Here is a 19,605-nt window from a genome sequence, read left to right on the forward strand (position 1 = left end):
AAGAAGAGAGAGAAGAAGGTGGAGAGGAAGAAGTGAGGGTTTGGTGAGCGACCTGCGGGGCAGGGACACCTGGGTCAGCGTCCCTGAGCTGGGAGCAGACCCCATGAGATTGTGCTGGATCTTAGAATGGGCAGGAGGGTCTACCAGCAGCCCAGTGTGGGCGGGCACTGGGGCAGGTGATCTGGACTGCTCAGGGGAACTGGGCTAGGACAGACAGAAGCTGTTTTGGGCGATGGGTCAGAGGACCCAGGCACTCCAAGGAAGGCCTTGAGTTTGCGTGCTGGCCTCTAACTGCTGTGCACCTGGGGCTGGGGTGTGACCCGACTGGCCTCACTGTGGGCTCTCAGAATCTCCTCCGCCCAGCACCCATGAGCAGCTCACAGGAGCTGGCAGCCCTGCCGCTTGGTGTACAAACTGGTATAAGGAGTCATTTGTGATTTTTAATATGGTAGTGATGTTTGCTTCTGAATTACTTACATAGTAATTCACAAAATCTGTTATATCAATGTGGACTTCATACCTTTGTATCTGTTGTCCTCTCTGCCTGGAATACTTTACCCATCCTTAGTTTCCAGGAAAGCTCCCAGTCATGCTTGAGAACCCCAGTCAGGACCCATAGGGGCTCCCACTCAGGGTTAATCGCACACCCTTCTCAGAAGCTGTGGACACGTGGATTGTTGCACACGTCGCCCTGAGTTGCAATGACCTGAGTACCTGCTGGTCTCCCCTACTGACTGAGGCCTTCTGTGAGCTCAGGCACGTTTCTGACTGCCACCTTCCCAGTCCCAGCCTCGGGTCTGGCACTCCAAGGGGCCCAATTCATGCGCGGTGAAGTGGTCCAAATGCCCTGGTGAGCTCTCCAGGGCGGGATGCACATGTGAGTGGTTTCTGTCTCCCCATGGTGTCTAACGCAGCACCTTTCATGGAACAAGAATTCAGGGAGTACTTTTGAATGAATGAATGAATGAATGAATAAGTGAGTGAGTGAGTGAATCAACAGACAGCCTCCTGGATCCCATGCTCCTCTGACTTCTCCCCGCTCATGTTTCCAGGCCCAATTTCATCCTCAGCCCCGCTCTACCTCTAACAACCACAGTGTTACCCAAGTGCCATCAACTTCTCCAGGTGTGCTCCTGGGGACACTGGTCCCACGAGATGCTCCCTCCCAAGTGGGAAACCCTGCAAAGGATAATACCTTCTTACAGATCCACCTTGCACTTGTAGCGTATTTAAGGCTCTGCAGTATCCTAAAGAAATGTGATCAACTGGCCTAAGCCCAGAATTTCCCTAATGTGTTTGACCATGGCACCCTCCCGAAATGCTTTATTTATTTATTTTCTAGCAGAACATCATTTATTTGGCAGACATTTAATGAGAGTCTGCTGTGGGCCAGGCTTGCGCTGGTTGGTGGAGAACACACAGTGTACGGCAGACATGGGCCCAGCAAGATACTAGGAGCCAAGGTTCGTGAGTGCTAAGCACTTTCCATCTCATTTCATCCTCACCTACACTCTAGGAGTTATATATTGTTGCCTCATTTTAAAGACACATGAAAATGAGGCTGAGAGCAATTATGTGACCCCTCCAAGGACACATAGCTAACAAATGGCAGAGCTGGGACTCAAACCTGAGGGTTACTGAGAGCAGAGGTCAAACTCTTAAACACGAATGAGTGTTCTTAGAACACTTAGGAGTTACTGCTCGAGTTCAGCACCTCACCCCAGCCCCAACCCAGATCCCAGCCCTAGTCCCAGCTCCATCCTTAGCCAGGAAAACTCCTAGTCATACTTCAGAACCCTACTGAGGACGACTAGGAGCCCCCATTTGTTCCCTGGGGAAACTCAGCAAAAAAAAAAAAATACTGTGAGTCCAAGTGATAATTTTTACAATTCACATTTATTTTGGAAAAAAAAGGTTCTGCTAAAAATACTCCTACAAAGGCATTGGAGTAACAGGGTCAGGGGTGCTCATGGACACAGCTGGTAAGATTTCCTTGGTCACGGCAGTGGGGGTCCGGAGGAGCCAGGTCTGACCCACGGCCAGTTGGAACCCCAGCCATGTCACTCCCCAACCCCCAACATTGTCAGAAAAACCCACGTTTCTGACCAGAGGAGGCGTGGTTCTGTGAAACCCCACCAGAACCCCTGGCCCCTGGTTGAGAGCTCTGGTCTGTGGGGTCCAGGCTGAGTGAACACCTGGTGGGGGGCAGTCCAGGCTCCCATTGCACATGGCTCTGAAGGCAGGTCCTGGAGGCCATGGTCAGAGAGGGTGTCCAAATGCCCGGAGCGGAGTGCGTCCCGGGGACCTGGGATTTGACTGGCAAAGGGCCTGTCGGTGGAGAGGGGCTGAGTGAGGACCACCGGTAGCAGCATAGCATAGTGATTCCGAGGGCAGAAGCTGGGGTCAGAGACTGGCCAACCGTGTGGCCTGGGAACACCACCAGGTCGCGTCTCTGAGTTTCCTGGTCTGTGGAGTGGGAATAATTGTGCCTGTCTCGCTGAAGTGCGTGAGGGTTAAGCTAGACACGGTGTATAAAAGTTAAGCATGACACCTGGCACATTGTTGGCACTCAAGACATAGCAGCTATGATTAGGATTTGGGGCTAGGCATGACCAAGCAGAAATTGCTCTTCTCTGCAGTCCAAGAGGCTGATTGTGAGGGAGTGTCCCTGCCAGACCTACCCCGGGCCAGCCTCAGGGGCTTGACTTCGTGTCCCCTGCCCACCAGAGTCCCCATCCATGGAAGAGAAAGCAGCCAGACTTCTCTGAGCAATCCAGAGGCACCTCCCCGGGCTGGCCTCCCAGATCCCCAAGGCAGTGGCCTCAACTGGAAAGGGTAATGGGATCCTTGCAATGGGAGGGGCTGTGTGGCCATGGACGCTGTGTCCCGAGTGTCAGAGAGAAGGCACCTGGCTCTGAGGTTTGCAGCAAGACCCTGGGTTGCCCGGTGTTAAGACTTGGGCCCTGAACAGGAAGGTGGTGTGCCCGGGGGAGATTCCGTGGAGAATCCCTGGCCTGACAGCTCCCTCTCTGGGGGGCTCCACCCCAGAGGAGCCCCTCCCCACACCGAGCCAGCGGGGCCCCTACTTGGCTCCTGAGCTGAGCTGCCTGGCCACCAGCCAGCGGGCGCCGTGGCCTCCAGAAGGCATTGCTTAGCAGCCAGCACCGCCCCCACATCAGCCCCCGGCCACCGGGACAGCCAGGTGTCTCCCAGTCTACCAGGGAGACAAAGTCAGCGTCACACTCAAAAGGAGGGGCTTGGCCCTTGCCAAGGTCCATCTCTGACCCAGATTCAAAGGAGGGAGCTGTTAGGATTTGTTAGCTGTCTCCCTCGCCATCTCTCTCCTCGTTCTCTCTTTGTGCTTTTTCACTGCGAGGGCCATCAGTTTGGGGACCAGAGATGAACAACAGGACTTGATGTCTCAAGAATTAGCAGCATAGACTCATAGGGTGATGGAATCTTAAAAACATGAGAATCTTAGAATGCTGGGGTTTTGCAATCTTAGAATCCTGGAATCTTTTCCCATGGAATGTTAGGATTCTGGACCCTTGTAGCCTCAGCATGGCCCCCAGAGTGTACGTGGTCCTGGCTCTGACCTCCTCCCACCCCCCTCCCGTTGTCCCCCTCGAGCAGGGGCTGTCAGATCCTGAGTAGGGACAAGGCCCTTCACTCCCTCTCCTTCCCCCGGGAAAGCCGAGTCTCAGCCTGGGCAGCAGGGGCTGGAGGGGTGCAGATGGAGCTGCAGGTCCAGCCGGGAGCCCCACCCTGCCTTTGGCTGGCCCACTTGGCCAGGTGTTGAGTGAGCAGGCCTGGATAGTAACCTGGGGGTCTTTGGGGTCCCCATAGGGTGGCCCCGGGTGGGCTGCGGGACCCTTCTGAAGGGTTAAGCTCCTGCTGCTTCTTGCTGTATCAGCTTTCCTGAGGCGGGCTGCATGCTGGAAAGCTAAACTCAGACAGACTCTGGGTCTCGGGTCTTTTTAATTTTCCTGAAAGCTTAGCTCAGTCTGAACACATTCTTGAGGGTCAGCCACCACCCCCCCGCCCCCTTCATGGGTCCTAATCCGTGTCTGAGTTTGGACATCTTATCTGACGATGTCCTGCTTTTCCCTAATCCCTGTCTACGCCAGACCCTCCCTCAGCAGCCAGCAGGGCACAGGGCGTCGTGGGGGCATGGAGAGAGGATTTCAGTGTCTGGAGGAATCTCCTGGAGGAGCTTGTTAACTGGAGGCTCCTGGGCCCGACCTCTGGGATTCTGATTTAGGGGGTTGGAGTGGAGTCTGGAAACCTGCAAGTGGCATTGTCATAGCCCAGGAGATTCTAATACAGGTGGGTGATGGCAAAAATTTTGAGAAATCCTGGGAGGTGGGAAGGAGGGAGCACGAAATGCAGATGACCTGGGATCCTCTAGGATTCACCTGCTTCCCCACGTGTCAAGTTGGGGTGATAATACCGGTAAGGTCCCCACATGGGGCCTGGCGTATGCTAAGTGCTCAGTGATTAGTGAAGCCCTGTGGCGTCAACCTCCTAGACCAGCCTCCGACGGGATGTCCCTGAGCCTTCCTGGGTCACAGAACAAAGGCCGAGTCACTTTCTGGGACCAGCACTCTGACCTTGGTTTCCCTGAAGGGGAAGCTGGACAGCTTTGAGGCCGTTCCCTGTGGCAGGAACCATTTCCCGGGAGGCTGGGTCAAGGCCGGCAGGTGGCGTGCGCATGCGCAGTGTGGCTTCCTAGCTTTCCTCTGGGTCTGCCCCGCACGACCCACGATTGAGAAGGGAGGACCGCAGACCCTTCCAACCTGTCTGGGCGATCCTTCCAGGGCCAGGGTGACCCAGGTAGAGACGGGCTTCCTGAGCAGTTCGCATGTCACGCGCCCCAACCCCAGCCCCTGCTCACCCCAGCCCTCCGCTCCGTGCCCCCGGGCTCTGCCACGTCCGCCTGCCCGCCTTCCGTGCCGTTACCGCCACTCGCATCTACTCTGGTCTGGTCGTGAGTGGCGGCTCTCAGAGAGGCCTGGAGGGCCCGGTGGTGGAGGGGGGCATCAGCGGAGTGCAGCCGAATTAAGAATCCGGTAGCACAGACTCCAACCCTGCTGTTCCAAGCCGCTGAAATGACTCTTTGGATTATCTGCGCCAGCGAGTGAGGAGGGAAAAGAAAGCAGCAGGGCCTGGCTTCTCCCGGAATAAAGGAGAGCTCTCCAGGGGTCTTCCTCCCTGAGGAGAGAGGGAGCATCATGCCCCCACCTGATGGCTGAACTGCCTCCCCCTTCTAGAACCCGATGTTCCCTCTGCCACTCTTCTGCTCAAGAACCTTCTGTGGCTGGATGATGCATACATCCCAACTGCCTCAACCTCTCCTTAAATCAAGCCCCACCTCCCACCACTCCTCTGGCCCATCCAGACCTGACTCCTCACTGTTGGACCATTCCCCCCTGTGCATCTTTGGTGACACTGTACCTCCCACGTGGAATGACCTGTCTCTCAACTTCCGTCATTTTTAAGACGGCCTCCTCTGTGAAGCCCTCCCTGACAATCCTGGCCCATTTGAGCTCTCCCTTCTCTGACTAGCCAGCATCAGACACCAAGTGCTTCATGTCATCCACTTCAGTGTGACGGCGTGGGCACCGGAAGCACGTGAACACAGCCCTGCTCTGCCCGCTCCTGGCTGTGTCATCCTGAGCAAGCCACTTCCCCTCCCTGAGCCTCAGTTCTCCCCTTCTCACCGGAGTGTGTAAAGTGTTTTGCATGCCTGGCTCACCTAGTCCAAGGCTCTCATTTTACCCAGCGCAGACTGAGGCTCAGGGAGGGGAAATGGCTTGCCCAGATCCATGGCTCAAGTCAATGACGGGGCAAGGCTGCTGTTGTGGTGGCAGGATGTATTTTCCTTAGCGTCACGTGGCGTCCTGTCCTTTGACTGTGTTTACATTACTTTCCCTGGCAGCAGGAGTCTTCCAGCCGTTGTTACCGTCTTGGAACTACAGGGGCCCAGCAGACAGCCAGGAGTGGCCGAGGGCCCAGCACAGGGTGCGGGGTGGCCAGGGCCTGGGTCTTCCTTGTGCTTCAGCCAGGTGTGAGGAAGAGCTGGACAGGGGTGGGATCCCCCAGTCTTTTGGAGACGAGCCCCTGACTCACCCGAGAGGGGTACTAGGCTAGTGACGGCGCACAAGGGGGCGGCAGAGAGCTGAGCGGTAGCAGCAGCATGGGGACCAACCAGAAAGATGGGGCAAGTCTAGCAGATGCCATCTGAGCAGGAGGCACCTCTGGCTAGTAAACAGCCACTGCCCTGAGTCCCTGAGTGTCCCTGACAGCTGCTGCCACCCTAGCCCCGACTCTGAGGGCTCTTGGTCTAGCCCTAAGGCTGTCATCTATTCTGATGGGTCTGCCCACGTCTTGCCAGCTGATGGATATTTTGAATATCATCCCCTGGGAAGAGGCTGACTGACCATCAACAATAACCCATTTGGGGGGCTTCTGGGGCAGCAGGGGCGGGGGTGATGGCTCCGCTGTTAGCCAGCCTGGCCCTGTGCAGATCTGCTTGTCACACCCTCTCAGAGCAGCTGGCCCCCATTTCCACGGTGCCCTGGCCCACGTTTACAAGGCAGCTTTCCTTCCTTAAGTATCAACTGTGTGCAGAGCAGCCAGAAACTCCTCACATGCTGGGCAGGTGGGGGCTGGCACTGGGGGAGGGCGAGCCAGGAAGGGATTAGTAACCAGGCAGCGGGTGGCTCAGAGCTGTGTGCCCGGGCGAGTGGGCAGCGTCAGTGGAAGGCGCTTGGCAGCATGGCCTGCCACTCCCAGCCTAGAAGCAAGCAAGAGGTGGTGGGGGAGCTGCCCCAGCTACGGGGGGAGGTGAGCATCGCCCCGCAGCCCTGGACGGTCACAGTGACGTCTGTCTGTTTCCCTGAAGTGGAGACATGGAGGGTCGGGCTAGAACCCTCACCCTGAGAAGCAGGCACGTGATAGCCCAGGACCACCGCGGACTCGGACCCTGGAGGGAGGATGGGCAGACGTGCTGGCGAGCAGGCACCAGCCCAGCGGCTTAGGACAGGAAGCCATCTGACAGGAAGCACCAAGTGCCAGCCCCCTGTTGGCCCCCAGAGCAGTGGGGGGTGGGCTGGGGAGACAGAGTTAATCTAAAGAGCATCAGGGCAGCTCCCTCCAGAAGGTGACCTTGTGTGCCGGGACAGCTGCCACTCGTACTGGGCATCTTTGGGGCACAAAGGGCAGCCGGCTGGGCCATGGCTGGCCAGCTTGTGGGAAACCAGCCAGTGCCTTGCCTGTGGCTCGTTCTGCTGTTCCCCCCGGGGGCCCACGCCCCCATCTAATCCTTTCCTTCCCCTTGCATCTCGGGCTCTGGAGAACAGGTGAGTGACAGATGACAGGCTGGTCCATGCTGGATGCTCGCTCTGACCGCGGGCCTTTGGCTGGCCACCTGTGGCCTGAATCTTTCCCATTGGTCAGTGTCCCCTGGACAAAGGGAGAGGTCCCGAGCTGTGGTGTCCCTGGCCCCTCCCTAGCCTTCTCCCTCCACACAAAGAATTCTCACAGTATGTGAGTAGGAGCCCATTTGCTCAGAGAAGGTTAGGGTTGACCAGGATAAGGTGGTCATACCTGTGGCTTCAGGGGTCCGTGGATACTCCGAGACCCTCACACTGCCACTATCACAGCTCACCTAATGCCTGGAGGCCTCTCTCCTGGCCAAGGAGAGCTGAGGGCACCCATCCGCTCCCCGCTCCTGACGCATCCTGCAGAGGCTCACCCTGATTTGCAGGGCATCTGAGTTTGGAGCCACTTTCAACTCACTTCTTTTGTTGCCTGTGCTTTTGACAAACCAGAGCCAGAAAGGCCACATGGACCCGTGATGTCCTTCATGTGTTTTCTCAGCCCTGGGCCTTCTCAAACCCTGAGGAAGGAAGGGTCCCTTAGAAGAGCATCATGGGTCACTTGACAGGTCCCCAGGGTGCCAGGGCCTCTCTTGGAACTTACAGAGAACAGGGGTCATTTTATAACTAAAGCGTTTATTTCCATTCAATTCACTAACCGGTTGTTCTGCTCAGGTGCCTGCATTTGCTCACAGGAGAGTCTGTGGGCAGACCCCTTGGCTGATGGTTTTCCCAAGGCCACGACCTTCAGACCTGGGCAAAGTTCTGGTGGAGGGAAGGAGGTGGGAGAGAAACACACAGTTTCTCCCCAGGGGAGCAAAGCAGCATGCCTGCACGTGTCTGAGGGTGACGCTCTGGTCGGCTGGGTATCACAGTGAATGATCTGGGTCCTGGCCTCTGATGCAGCCTGGTTTAGGCTCCCAGAGCTGAAACTGGGTTCTGGCCATCTGAGGGCACTCAGGAACCTTGGAGGGGCCTATCTGCCTGGAAAGTACTGGACAGACTCGGGCAGAAGGAGAGTGGAGATGTGGGCAAAGACTTCTGGTTCTGCAGCCTCAGAGCCCGCTCGCTTCTCAATCTGTCGCTTTCAGAGAGTCCCGGGGTGGGATGCTCTCCCACCTTGGCCCCCCACCCTCTGCCCCAATCTCGCTCAGTCTCGGAAAGGCCCCGATGGCCCCGTGGCAGTTGGCTTTGGTGAGGCCTGGCAGCAGGTGGGAACTCTACTCGGTGGGGAGGAGGAAAGGGTGTCAATGAAAACCATATAAAAAATCCAGAAATGTGCATATAAAATCTCGCCCTTGGTGTATTGCCTAAGTCAGTAAGCAGAAAGCCCTTCTTCCTGGAGAAGGATCAAGTCCTCAAAAGGGAGGAAAATGTCCAAGTGTCACTTCATTGTCATAAAAAAACCAGCACACACCCCCCCCAAACCAAATCCGCCCCTGACCAAACGCCCCCGAGTCCACCAATCGCTGTAAACAAACCCAGACGCAGGAGCAATCCTCAGTGGCAGTCGGAGCTGACGGCAGTCACTGCAGTCCTCCAGGTGGGGGCTGGCGGGGTGGGCACCCAGCGGGCCGGGGTGGGCGTGGAGCCGCAGACCTGGGGGCGGCCATCCTCAGGAAGGTGACCTTTCTCCCTGACCCAGGAGGACAAAAGCCCCTTTTCAGCCCCATGTGCCGACGGGAGAAACAAGTCTCTTTCATTGGAGTTTCTGAAATATTCTCCAAAGACTGAAAAATTCTTCTGTTTGCCCAGTGGCAGTGGGAACGGGCTTTCCCAGAGTGGTTGCTGGGGTGGCTGCCTGTCCATCGCCTGCCCGTCCGCCCGTCCGCCCGGCTCGTGGCTGTTGAGCGGGGTCTGGAAGAACAGCCTGGGGACAGGAGAGAAGGGTGGCCCGTGCAGCTCCCCTTCACATTTGTTTTCCTGAAAGTGTTTCTAGGCTCTGGCCAGGTCACCTTCCCAGAGGGAGTTGGAGAGAAACTGCTTTTGGTCTCCGATTGGACAAATCGCAGGGATCTCCCAAGCCCTTTTTTTCCCCAGGAACAATGATCGCTTTCCTTATTAGAATCCTCTTTAAAAAATATTCCTTGTATTTCCCGCCCCCTCCCAGGATCTATTTTCTTTTGTCCCCATTCCCTTTTTTCCATCATCTGAGTTGCACGTGCTCGTGGTGACGTCTCACGGCCGGGGCGCTGCGTGGTTCTCCCTGTGGTCCGCGGCCTCCCTGCAGGGGCTGGCCCCACGGTGGACGGAGAGCCAGGGGGCGGGGCGTGGGCGGAGGGGGCGGGGCCTGGAGGAAGAGGTGAGCCGAGGCGGGTGAACGTCAAACCTCCACGGACTGGATCTGGTTCATCTGTGCCCGCATCACCTGGATACTGTTCAGGATTTTTTTCTGGTGGCCGGCCAAGGTGACCCCAACCCGGAGAATGTCCCTTTGGGAGAGAAGCACGTGTGTTAGAGAACTGTGGATAGAGGGGACTGGGGCCAGGCAGAGAGCTGCCTGGGTTTCTGTGGGGGGGTGGTTTCCTGCTGGAGAGAGCAAGGGAGGGGTGAGGGGCCCCGGTGGCGGCTGGAGCCAGTGACTGAGGTGGAAGGAGCACGTGCCTGGGAGTCCCAGCACCCAGGTGCACCTGTGTCCTCTGCTACCAAGAAGGAGAGGGAACTCACACTGGCTAAGTACCCACTCACTCCCTGTCTCCTTTGATCTTCCTACCCACCCAGAGTTCACAGAAGGAAAAACGGGGGCTGAGGGAGGTTCTGTGATTTGCCCAAGGTCACACAGCCAGTAGGTGGCAGGCAGACCTGGGTGTCGATCCAAATGTGACTCCAAAGCTGGCCATCTCACCCTGTGGTCCGCCACATCCCTGCTGGGACCCCGTCTCTTCCTCACCCTCCAGAGCCCCTGCCTGGTGCAGTGGGCGGGAAGGGGTGCTAATGGCCGTGGAGGCGGCCGGGCACTTACTCCATCACCATCTGCGACACGACGTCGAAGGAGGTGAAGCCTGCGTTGGCAAAACTCTCCTTGTACTGCCCCATCTTGATGGCCTCCAGCCACTCGGCCACCGTGTTAAAGCTGGTGTAGTCGGGGATCGTGCGGTCCAGCAGTGGCAGGTTGATTCTGGGGGTGGGGTGGGCAACAGAGACAGTCAGGGCATGTGCTGGCATGGGGTGAGGGTAAGCGTGGGCACGGGCACAGCTGCGGGCTGCGTGTGTGCCTGCATGTGTGTATCCATCTGCGTGAACACAGGTGAGTGTGTGTGTACGTGATTATTTCTGTGTGAGTGCAGGTGTGAGTTTGAACCCATGTAAGTGTACACATGTCTGTGTGTGAATATGAGAGAGTGAGCATGTGTGTGGGACACAAGCTGGGGTGACCCGGGAGGTCTAGGGAGCCTCTGTGGGGCCGTGGAGAGGCTGGCCCCCATGGTGAGGCGGCCACTTCTCCATGCCTCCTGGCTTCAGCAGGGGACAGTTCAGCTGGGCCAACTGTGCAAATGATTTGCTGTTCCCTCCTCTGTGCCGTTCTCCATCCTTCTCTACCCGGGTTGTGCTACAGGAAGCTGATCCTGCGGACTGCCTCTCAACATCCAGACAAAGCTGGTGGCGCTAACAGGAATGACTTCCTGGCTGGCAAGGAGTGAAATGACCCTCATGAGGCTAAAACCTCAGAGTGAGTTTATCCGGACCGTCAGGAGCAGCTGACGCAGGGTCGTGGTGAGGAGCGACAGGAGAGGCGAACACTGTTGGCCACAAGAACTTGGCAGGTGGAGGACTTGGGTCCAAAGAGTCTCTGGACACAGCCAGCCCCGGACCCTGAGGATAGCTAGCTGGGTGCGCCTCAGAAACCTGTGTGATGGAGGGTCCCTAAGAGTAAGAATATGCAGGGGCAGGAGTGCAGCCCGTGACAGCCGCCCAGACAAGGCGGTGGTGGCTGCAGGCCTATGGGAGCGCGCCCTGGGGGCGCTGGGAGAGGGGAAGCATTAGGATCACTGGAGCTAATGCGAGTCCAGCGGAGCCAGTCTCTGAGGCAGGGACAGTGACCCGAGTGTGGGGCACGTGTGTGTGTGTGGTGAGTATGTTCTGCCGGATGTGTAATGTGTGTGTGCTCACATGCCGATGGGTATGTGTAGGTGTGACAGCCTGAGAATGGATGTGAGTCCATGTGTGCGAGATTGTGTGTGCGTGAGCATAAGCAGGAGCATCTGTGCCTAACTGCGTGTTCACGTACGTGTGCAGGACTGTGTTTGTGTGTGCCTGCATGTGCGTGGCTGTGTTGAGGAGGATGCAGATGCACATCAGAGGGTCCAGCTTTGAGTGTGAGGGTAGCTAGGGAGGAAACAGTGACGAGTAAATCTCGTCACCAGCCGAGATTCTGGTAATTTCTCTTAAACAGTGTCCTCTCTGAGCCCGCTTTAGAAGGCGCCTCCTCTGCCACCTATCATGAGCTTCCTTCTCCCCCAGTGGACAGTGTGTGTGCTGCACTCCTCTGCGCCCCCAGGCAGGGCAGACAGTCCGCAAACACCAGTGCTGTCCCTCCCGGATCCCAAGGTGTGGCTGAGAGTGTCTGCTTGGAGCAGGGGGAGCCATGGTGGGAGGGTATTCAGAGAGGGGAAGGGCCGGCTGGGGGGCTGGGGCGGAGCCAGCTGGGGAGGAGGGCCCAGGGCCGGGATGGGGCCCTACCCAGAGGAGAGAGGCGCCATGGCTTTGAGGCTGTTGGGGTTGCGGATCATCTTGTCCAGCGTGTTGACGATCTGGCCGAACTTGGGCCTGTGGTTGCGGTCCTTCTGCCAGCAGTCCAGCATGAGCTGGTGCAGGGCGCTGGGGCAGTCCATGGGCGGCGGCAGCCGATAGTCCTGCTCTATGGCGTTGATGACCTGGGGACCACACAGGGTGGGGTAAGGTTGGGTGGGTGGGGAAGAGCATCTGCCCTCTGGCCTGGCCCATCTTGCTCCCAGTGCATTGCAGGACAGACCTATTTGGTTGCCATGGCAACTGCCTCCACCTCCCTGAGGCAGCCCCAGGGATGGGCCTTACCTGGGTTCCGACCATCTCTGGCCTCAGTCTGACCTGGCAGCTGGGTGCCTGCCCTCCTCTTGCAATCTTGGGAAATCCAGCACCTTGAGGGAGCCTCTGCCTCAGGGCCCACCCGGCTGACCCTCCTGTGGGTAACTCCACCAGCTCTTCCCTCCCTCCCATCTCTGGGCCGCTTTCTGGCTTTGATGGGCCTGAGGACTCCTCTCTCTGGCCCTTGACCCTAGGGTGACCACCCTCTTGATTTCAGTGCTATTTCCAGCTCCAGGTGAGAGAGACCTCCCCTGTGAGGCCCCACAGCACGGCCTCGTAGTCTCTTCCCACCGGCCCAGCCTAGCTCCTCTGCCAGGGAAAGGAGCTCAAACACGTCTCTCCAATCTGCCCTGCCACCGGGGCCAGACTCATCTTCTCCAGCTTGACTGTGGGTCACGCTCCCTGCTCAAGAAGCTTCCTCAAGTCCTCTCTGTTCTGCATTGTTGCAAATCAAAAGTCCTTGGGTTGACTTTTAGTCACCCCATTATTGACCCTCATCAACTTTTCTCACCAACTCTCCTCTCCACTGCCCCCAAATGTGGCCCCTCATCATCCCACCCCTGGGCCTTTGCACAGGCTGTTCTTTCCACTTGGATGCCCTCACATCTCCATGGCCCACTCCTGTTTGCATCCCACTTGTCCGGTGAAGACTTCCTGGCTGATCTTACCCACACTGCCCCTGCTTCAGCACCTACAGGCTTGACACTGGCCTTCTCCAATTTAGCAACCAATCATGAAAGTTCCTGATAACTACATCTTGTTCCAAGAATGATGGTCTTGTCCTGCAATTAGGTGGTAGACACCTGAGGGGCAAATATGGCCTCATTCAGGGTTGGCCACAACGTGAATGCATCCTGAAGACTTGCTGACCCTCTGGAGAGTCCAGGGTCTCATGCAGACATCTGAATCAGCCACTACCCAGCTGGGAGCTGCCCCAGCGCAGAATCTCAGAGACCCTGGGAGACGGGCAGAAGGCCAGGAACCCTGGATCTTCCCCTCCCATCTCACTGGCCAGAGAGGCTCGGCCTACCCCCTTGGAGACTTACGTCCTGGTTGGTCATGTCCCAGTAGGGCCGCTCCCCGTAGGACATCACCTCCCACATGACGATACCATAGCTCCACACATCGCTGGCCGAGGTGAACTTTCGGTACTGGATGGCTTCTGGGGCCGTCCAGCGGATGGGGATCTTCCCGCCCTGTGGAACAGAACGAGGAAGCTTGACGGTGGGAGGCTGACCCATCTGACCTCTCCTCTCAATACTTCCGACCCTCTGCCCTGTGCTGTACCATCTCACCGAGTGCCTTATTGTTCCCCAAACTCACTGTGCTGCTTCAGACCCCTGGGCATTTGCACATGCTCTTCCCTCTGCATGAAGAGCCTTTTCCCACTCTGCCATCTGGAAACCTCCTTCTCCTCCTTTAAGTCCCTCTGAAAATCTTTCCTTATGCTCACTCTCCTAATTCTACAACTGTGCTCCACATCTCTCCATCAAGGAGGCACTTCACACACAGCAGTACTCAAGTGATTTGCCTACTTGCCCAGCTCTTCTTGTACTATCTTTGAGCCCTTTGAGGGCAGAGACTCTGTCTTATTCCTTTCTGTTTAAAACTCTTCAACATCCCGAACTGCTTTCAGGAGAGAGTCCTGAGCTTGGGCATTCCAGGGTCTCCAAGCTCTGACCACGCCCACCTCTCCAGCATCACTGCTCACCACCTTCCCCCTGACAGCCTGTCTTCCAGACACCCCTTGCCATGAGAACATGGCGTCTGACCAACTTTTACGGGCCCTTCATCACCACCTCTAGCAAGCCTTCCACTTCTCCCCAGGCTGGTGTCCTGACTCACAGGCCTGTCACCCCATGTGTCCCCCACCAGCCCGTGAGCTCCAAGAGGGCAGAAACCGCGGTTCCCGTCTCTATGTCTCCAGGCCCGGCACAGGCCTGGCATTGCAGGGAGAGATGGCTCTCTATGCCCTCTTCCCTGGCACCGTGACTCCACTCTTCCCTGCCTGCATCTTACCAGGGCGCTGGTGTAGGTGGGGTCCGAGGTATCGTCCTCCAGAAAGCGTGAGAGCCCAAAGTCAGACACCTTGCAGACCAGGTTGCTGTTGACGAGGATGTTGCGGGCGGCCAGGTCGCGGTGCACGTAGTTCATGTCCGCCAGGTACTTCATGCCGGCCGCGATGCCCCGGAGCATGCCCACCAGCTGGATGACTGTGAACTGCCCGTCGTTTTGCTTTGGGAGGAGTGGAGAAAACACAGAGCAGATGGGAAGTCATGAATCCGAGCTCCGGGTCATCCTCACAGCGAGGAAGCAGAGCAGGACGCTGCCACCCTGGCCTGGGCTCCCGTGGGAAGGACTCAGACGCTGGGGGGCCTCAGAGAGGCCTGGGGAGGTGGGTTTCGGGGTGGTGGGGAGAACACGGTCTTTGGAGCAGACACTGCTGGTCTGACTCTGCTCTGCCCCTCGCTGGCTGTGCAACCTTGGAGAAGGGAACTAACCCCCTGAGTCAGCTCGTCTGTGTGTTGAATCGGGGTAGGTAACACCCACCTCCCGGGGCGGTCTGAGTTAACCAGGAAGGGGCAGGGCAGGCGCCTGGCACATACTAGGTGCTTAATCGGTGACTGGTCTGGTTGCGTGCTTCTGTGCTCTCTGTCTAGCTGGTGGACTGATCTCCTGGGGGGGCTGGAAACTCTCCTCTGTTGGCCTTGTGCTCTGAACTGCTCCCTCCGGCCTAGACAGCTTTGGAGAGTTCCAGTATCTGGTGAAAACTCCAGACTAGGGGTCAAGAGATCTGGTTCCAGTCCTGGCTCTCCACTTGACCCTCTAGGTAACCCTGGGCAAACTCAACCTCTCTTTGAGCCTCAATTTCCTCTTGTATAGAGGAGAAGTCTGGTTAAGAGTGTAGATGGCAACAGGTTTCAGCTTATACGCCAACTTTAATCAGTGGTTGTGGTTTCCTGGATTAAGAAGGATTCTGAGATTGCTTCTGGGTTTGTTGGGAGAGAGTACTGGGGTTGATTAGCAATGCCTGCCATGATCAGGGAATGGGATGCGGTGGCATGCAAGCCACTCCTGACCCAGATCTTCTCCAAGATCCCTTCAGGCTCTGTCAGGATGAAGCTGTGTCCACCACTCCTTTTCCTGCCCCACCCCTGGGCCCCTGGAGCTCATAGCTTCCCCTACCCTGAGGAAGGAGTCCAGGGAGCCGTTCTCCATGAACTCGGTGATGATCATCACAGGCGTGCTCTTGGTGACAACACCCTCCAGGTGGATGACGTTGGGGTGGTCGAACTGGCCCATGATGGAGGCCTCACTCAGGAAGTCCCGGCGTTGCTTCTCGGTGTAGCCCGACTTGAGCGTCTTGATGGCCACAAAGATCTCCCTCTTGCCTGGCAGTTTCAGGTGGCCACTGCAGACCTCGCCAAACTCCCCTGGGGCAGACACACCGAGAGGGGCAGGATGTCACTTGCCAGGTGGAAGTGCCACCTCCCCGTTCCCTGTAACCCCTACTCCTGGGCCTGCAGGAACTTTTTCTCCTCAGTGGTCAACTCATCCTCTCAGACACAGAACCCCTTTGTAGAACGTGGGGGCCCCCAAAAAGTCCCAGCCACCTTCGGGAGTAAGAGTGAACTCTCCACGGCTGTCCCGTGGTGTTTGGCTGGGCGTGGGTGAGGATATAGAGGGACCTGGGGAGATGGAGACGGGGACCTGGGACGAATGGGAAAGACAAACCACTAGAGGAGCCCAGAGAACCGGGTCCCAGACCTAGCTCATTCTCCGACACGATGTGCAAGCTTCTTCCCAGCCCCGTGCCTCAGTTTCCTCATTTGTCGATGAGCTCGTTTTACTGGATGACCTTTGAGGGCCTTTTGATTTTGGGCATTCTGAGCCTTCAGGCCTTGGAGGGTCCTCTGAAGCTCCTGCCCCCCCATCCCACCCTTTGCCCCAGGAGCAAACAACGAGGTGGTCTCCCCTCCCCGTGGCTGAGGCCATGATACCTGGAGGACACCACCGACCTACCTGCTCCGATCACCTGCTCAATTTTGACGCAGGAGATGTCAATTTCCTTGGCAAACTCCCGCACGGCCTCGTTGGGGTCCTCGTAGGTGAAAGGGTCGATGTAGATCTTCATGCCTGGGGTCACTGGGGGACAAGACCACGCTCGTCACATGCACAGACTCAAGATGTGGACCAACGGAAAGGTGAGAGCCAGTCCATCCAGGGAGGGACATACACTCCCGTGTGGCCCCCGTAGGAACTGGGCAATGCCCTGCAGGTCACATGACCTCTCTGGGCCTTGGTGGGCAGCTAGACACTGAGCTGAATAGAAGGGTGAGGGGAACAGAGAGCTTAGCAAGGACAGCAGATAGGTTCTAGCTCTTGTTCCAACTCTAATTGATTAGTAATGGCTTCCTGGAGCAGCTAAAAGACTGTCATGATTGATAAGCAATGTCTGTTGTGGGTGTGGCCGTAAAAGGATAGGTTTGCCACTCCGTGATGGAGAATGGTGGTGGTTGAGGGGGGAGGTTGGAAAGTAAAGGAAGAGAAAGTTAAGATGGAAGAGAGAGAACTGGAACGAAGATACAGAAAGAGCAGGTAACAGGCCCTCTTCCTGGTTTTCTGATAAGAGGATTTCCCTGTCTTTCAAGGCCTAACTCAAGCCTCCTCTCCCCTCAGGAGACTTCCTGGCTGCTTTGCCAGGGCCCGAGTACCCGCGGCTCCTGGGCCACATCCCCGGTCCCCTACTAGCCAAGTCTGGATCTCAAATTCCCTGGCGATCGGCATGAGGCTGGACATGGGGCTATTAATTTGATTCCGATATGATGTGGATTTTTATTTTTTGATGCAGAAAGAGAAGGAGGTAACGTGGACGTCAAAGACCCACTTCTGGCCCCAGCACTGAGTCAGCAGAACGCTCTGAAGGAAGGGGAAGATGATCCATCCCACATCCCCCTCCCAGATAACTGGTCTTCTGCCCCCAGACCCTCTGGCCCTCTCCCAGTCCAGGCCTCCCTCGAGCTTCCCCACTGCCTGCCCACACTCTCCCGCTGCTCTGGGCACTGTCACTCAGAGGCAGCAAGTCTAGGAGTTGGGAGCTGGAGTCCCTGGGCCAAGGAAGGCTTGGCTGGTTGGTGAGTGAGGCCATCAACTCTGCTCAGCGGCCCTGACCTTGGATATGTTAATTGACCACTTTCTGTTTCAGACATTCCGGAATCTAGGAGTTGGCCCCTCCACATAGCAGTTGGCAAACAGGCTCACTTCTTGTTTTGTCAATAAAGTTTTATTGGAACACAGCCACACACAGTCCTTTGCCTGTGGCTGCTTTCCCGCTACAGCAACTGAATTGAGTAGTCACGATAGCGACCATACGGCCTGCAAAGTCTAAAATATTCGCTATCTGACCCTTTAAAGGAAAGCTGCTCTAACACCTTAGCTTTATCTTGGACTATCTGTGTGGTGTCGGTCTAGCTCTTTTGGTCAGGGTTTCGTAATTTGGGTCTGCGAACCACTCAGCAGGCCCAGGAAACCTCCTGAAATGGAATGCATTTATTATTATTGCCTTTATAAATGAGAAAAGTAATTCATCCTCCTTATAAATAGTCTAGAAATTATGGAAATAAATATTGTTGAAAGTAAAAGTTCTCCAACATCTATCCCTGAGTATAGATTTTTCTGTCTATATAGAGTATAGATTTTTTTTTTTTTGGAGGAAGATTAGCCCTGAGCTAACTGCCGACAATCCTCCTCTTTTTGCTGAGGAAGACTGGCCCTGAGCCAACATCCGTGCCCATCTTCCTCTACTTTATATGTGGGATGCCTACCAAAGCATGGCCTGTCAAGCGGTGTCACGTCCGCACCCGGGGTCCGAACCAGCGAACCCCGGGCTGCCGAAGCGGAACGTGCAAACTTAACTGCTGTGCCACCGGGCCAGCCCCTCTGTCTTATAATTTTACATACACACCTGTGCATATTTGTGTTTCTCTGGCCACAGGAGCCAAAATTTGTCGCAGACTCAGAGGAGCCTGAGACCCGAGGAGCCACATGTTGGACGGTGGGAGCCTGGGAGGAGGGTGTGGGTGCGGGTCTTTTCTGCCTCCCCCCTCCCCTGGCAGGCTGCGTAAAGCTCCTCACACAGTAGACACTCAGTGTCTGTAGAGCTGAGCAGAAGCCGGACGATAGAGAGACTAAGAGTAATAGCAGCTGCCACCCACTGGGCCCTTTGTGCCTGACACCGTGCTAGGCTCTGTGTATGCCTTATCTCATCTCCTCTGCTCGACAGCTCCTGGAGGAAGGGATCATTCTCATTGCATGCATGCGGAAACTGTGGCTCAGAGAGGCTAAGTAATCTGCCCAAGGCCACACAGCTAGCAAATGGCACAGCCAGGGTTTGAACCCAGGTCTGTCAGACTTGAGCCAAGGGCCAGTACTCTTGATCCCCATGCTCACTGCCTCCTGGATGAAATCCAGCCAGATCTGGTCCATGCCGCCTCCTCCTCCTGGCGTATTCAGCCCTGACTCCTCCTTCCCCAAGTCAGCCCTCCTTGGAGCAGGGCCCTCAGCTCCCTGGACTGCTCCCTCGCTTGCTAAGAGTCAGTGCCTGGCCTGTGGTTCTGGGCAGCTGACTTTCAGCTTCTCTCCCCGCAGCACGGGGGGGAAGCCCTTTCTGCCGGGCCGCTGGGGAGGGGGGACGGGGGCGGGCCAGCTCCAGGAGCTAAGGAGAAGGCGTGCGGGAGCTCAAAGGCTGCTTGGGTGCTGCCAACCGATCAGGTGCCGTCCCCAAGCCTCGGCCAGGAGTGCTGGCCGGGCGGGCTCTCTGTCACTTACAGGACACAGGCAAGGCCTTCACCTGGCATTCCAGGCTCTCTGTGCCGGCCCCACTCACAGCTCCCTGCTCCTGTACGTGCCAGCAGAAAGGGGCCCAGACACGCCTCACGAGTTTTTGCCTCTGTGCTTTGCATGTAGTTCACCCAGAACAGCCTTCTCATCCTCTTTGTGTCCACATCAAATGCCCCCTCCTCCAGGAAGCCTGCCTGGATCCCTCCAGTACAGGTCCACATTCTTTCCTCAGGCTCCCGCAGCCCCATCGCCACAGCCCCTCCTACGGGCCTGACGTCTCTCTGGCTTTTCTGCCTTGTATCAGGGCTCCTGGATATGCATG

General features: G+C 56.8%; 1 protein-coding gene across 4 annotated transcripts in view; it reads right to left on the reverse strand.

Annotated features, from left to right (window-relative positions):
- Positions 1-8,002: 8,002 nt before the first annotated feature.
- Positions 8,003-19,605, reverse strand: part of EPHB2 (EPH receptor B2) — a 180,728-nt gene continuing 169,125 nt past the window's right edge. For all 4 annotated transcript variants that reach the window (XM_070510731.1, XM_070510729.1, XM_070510727.1 and 1 more), the window contains exons 10-16: positions 16,467-16,589; positions 15,630-15,877; positions 14,463-14,678; positions 13,490-13,639; positions 12,060-12,253; positions 10,342-10,497; positions 8,003-9,811 (exon numbers count right to left, since the gene is read on the reverse strand). In XM_070510731.1, coding sequence (XP_070366832.1) covers positions 9,703-9,811; positions 10,342-10,497; positions 12,060-12,253; positions 13,490-13,639; positions 14,463-14,678; positions 15,630-15,877; positions 16,467-16,589 — 1,196 coding nt within the window. In that variant the 3' untranslated portion in view covers positions 8,003-9,702. The remainder of the gene's footprint in view (positions 9,812-10,341; positions 10,498-12,059; positions 12,254-13,489; positions 13,640-14,462; positions 14,679-15,629; positions 15,878-16,466; positions 16,590-19,605) is intronic.

The sequence above is a fragment of the Equus asinus genome, chromosome 5 (genome assembly GCF_041296235.1).
Source record: "Equus asinus isolate D_3611 breed Donkey chromosome 5, EquAss-T2T_v2, whole genome shotgun sequence".
Lineage (NCBI taxonomy): Eukaryota > Metazoa > Chordata > Mammalia > Perissodactyla > Equidae > Equus > Equus asinus.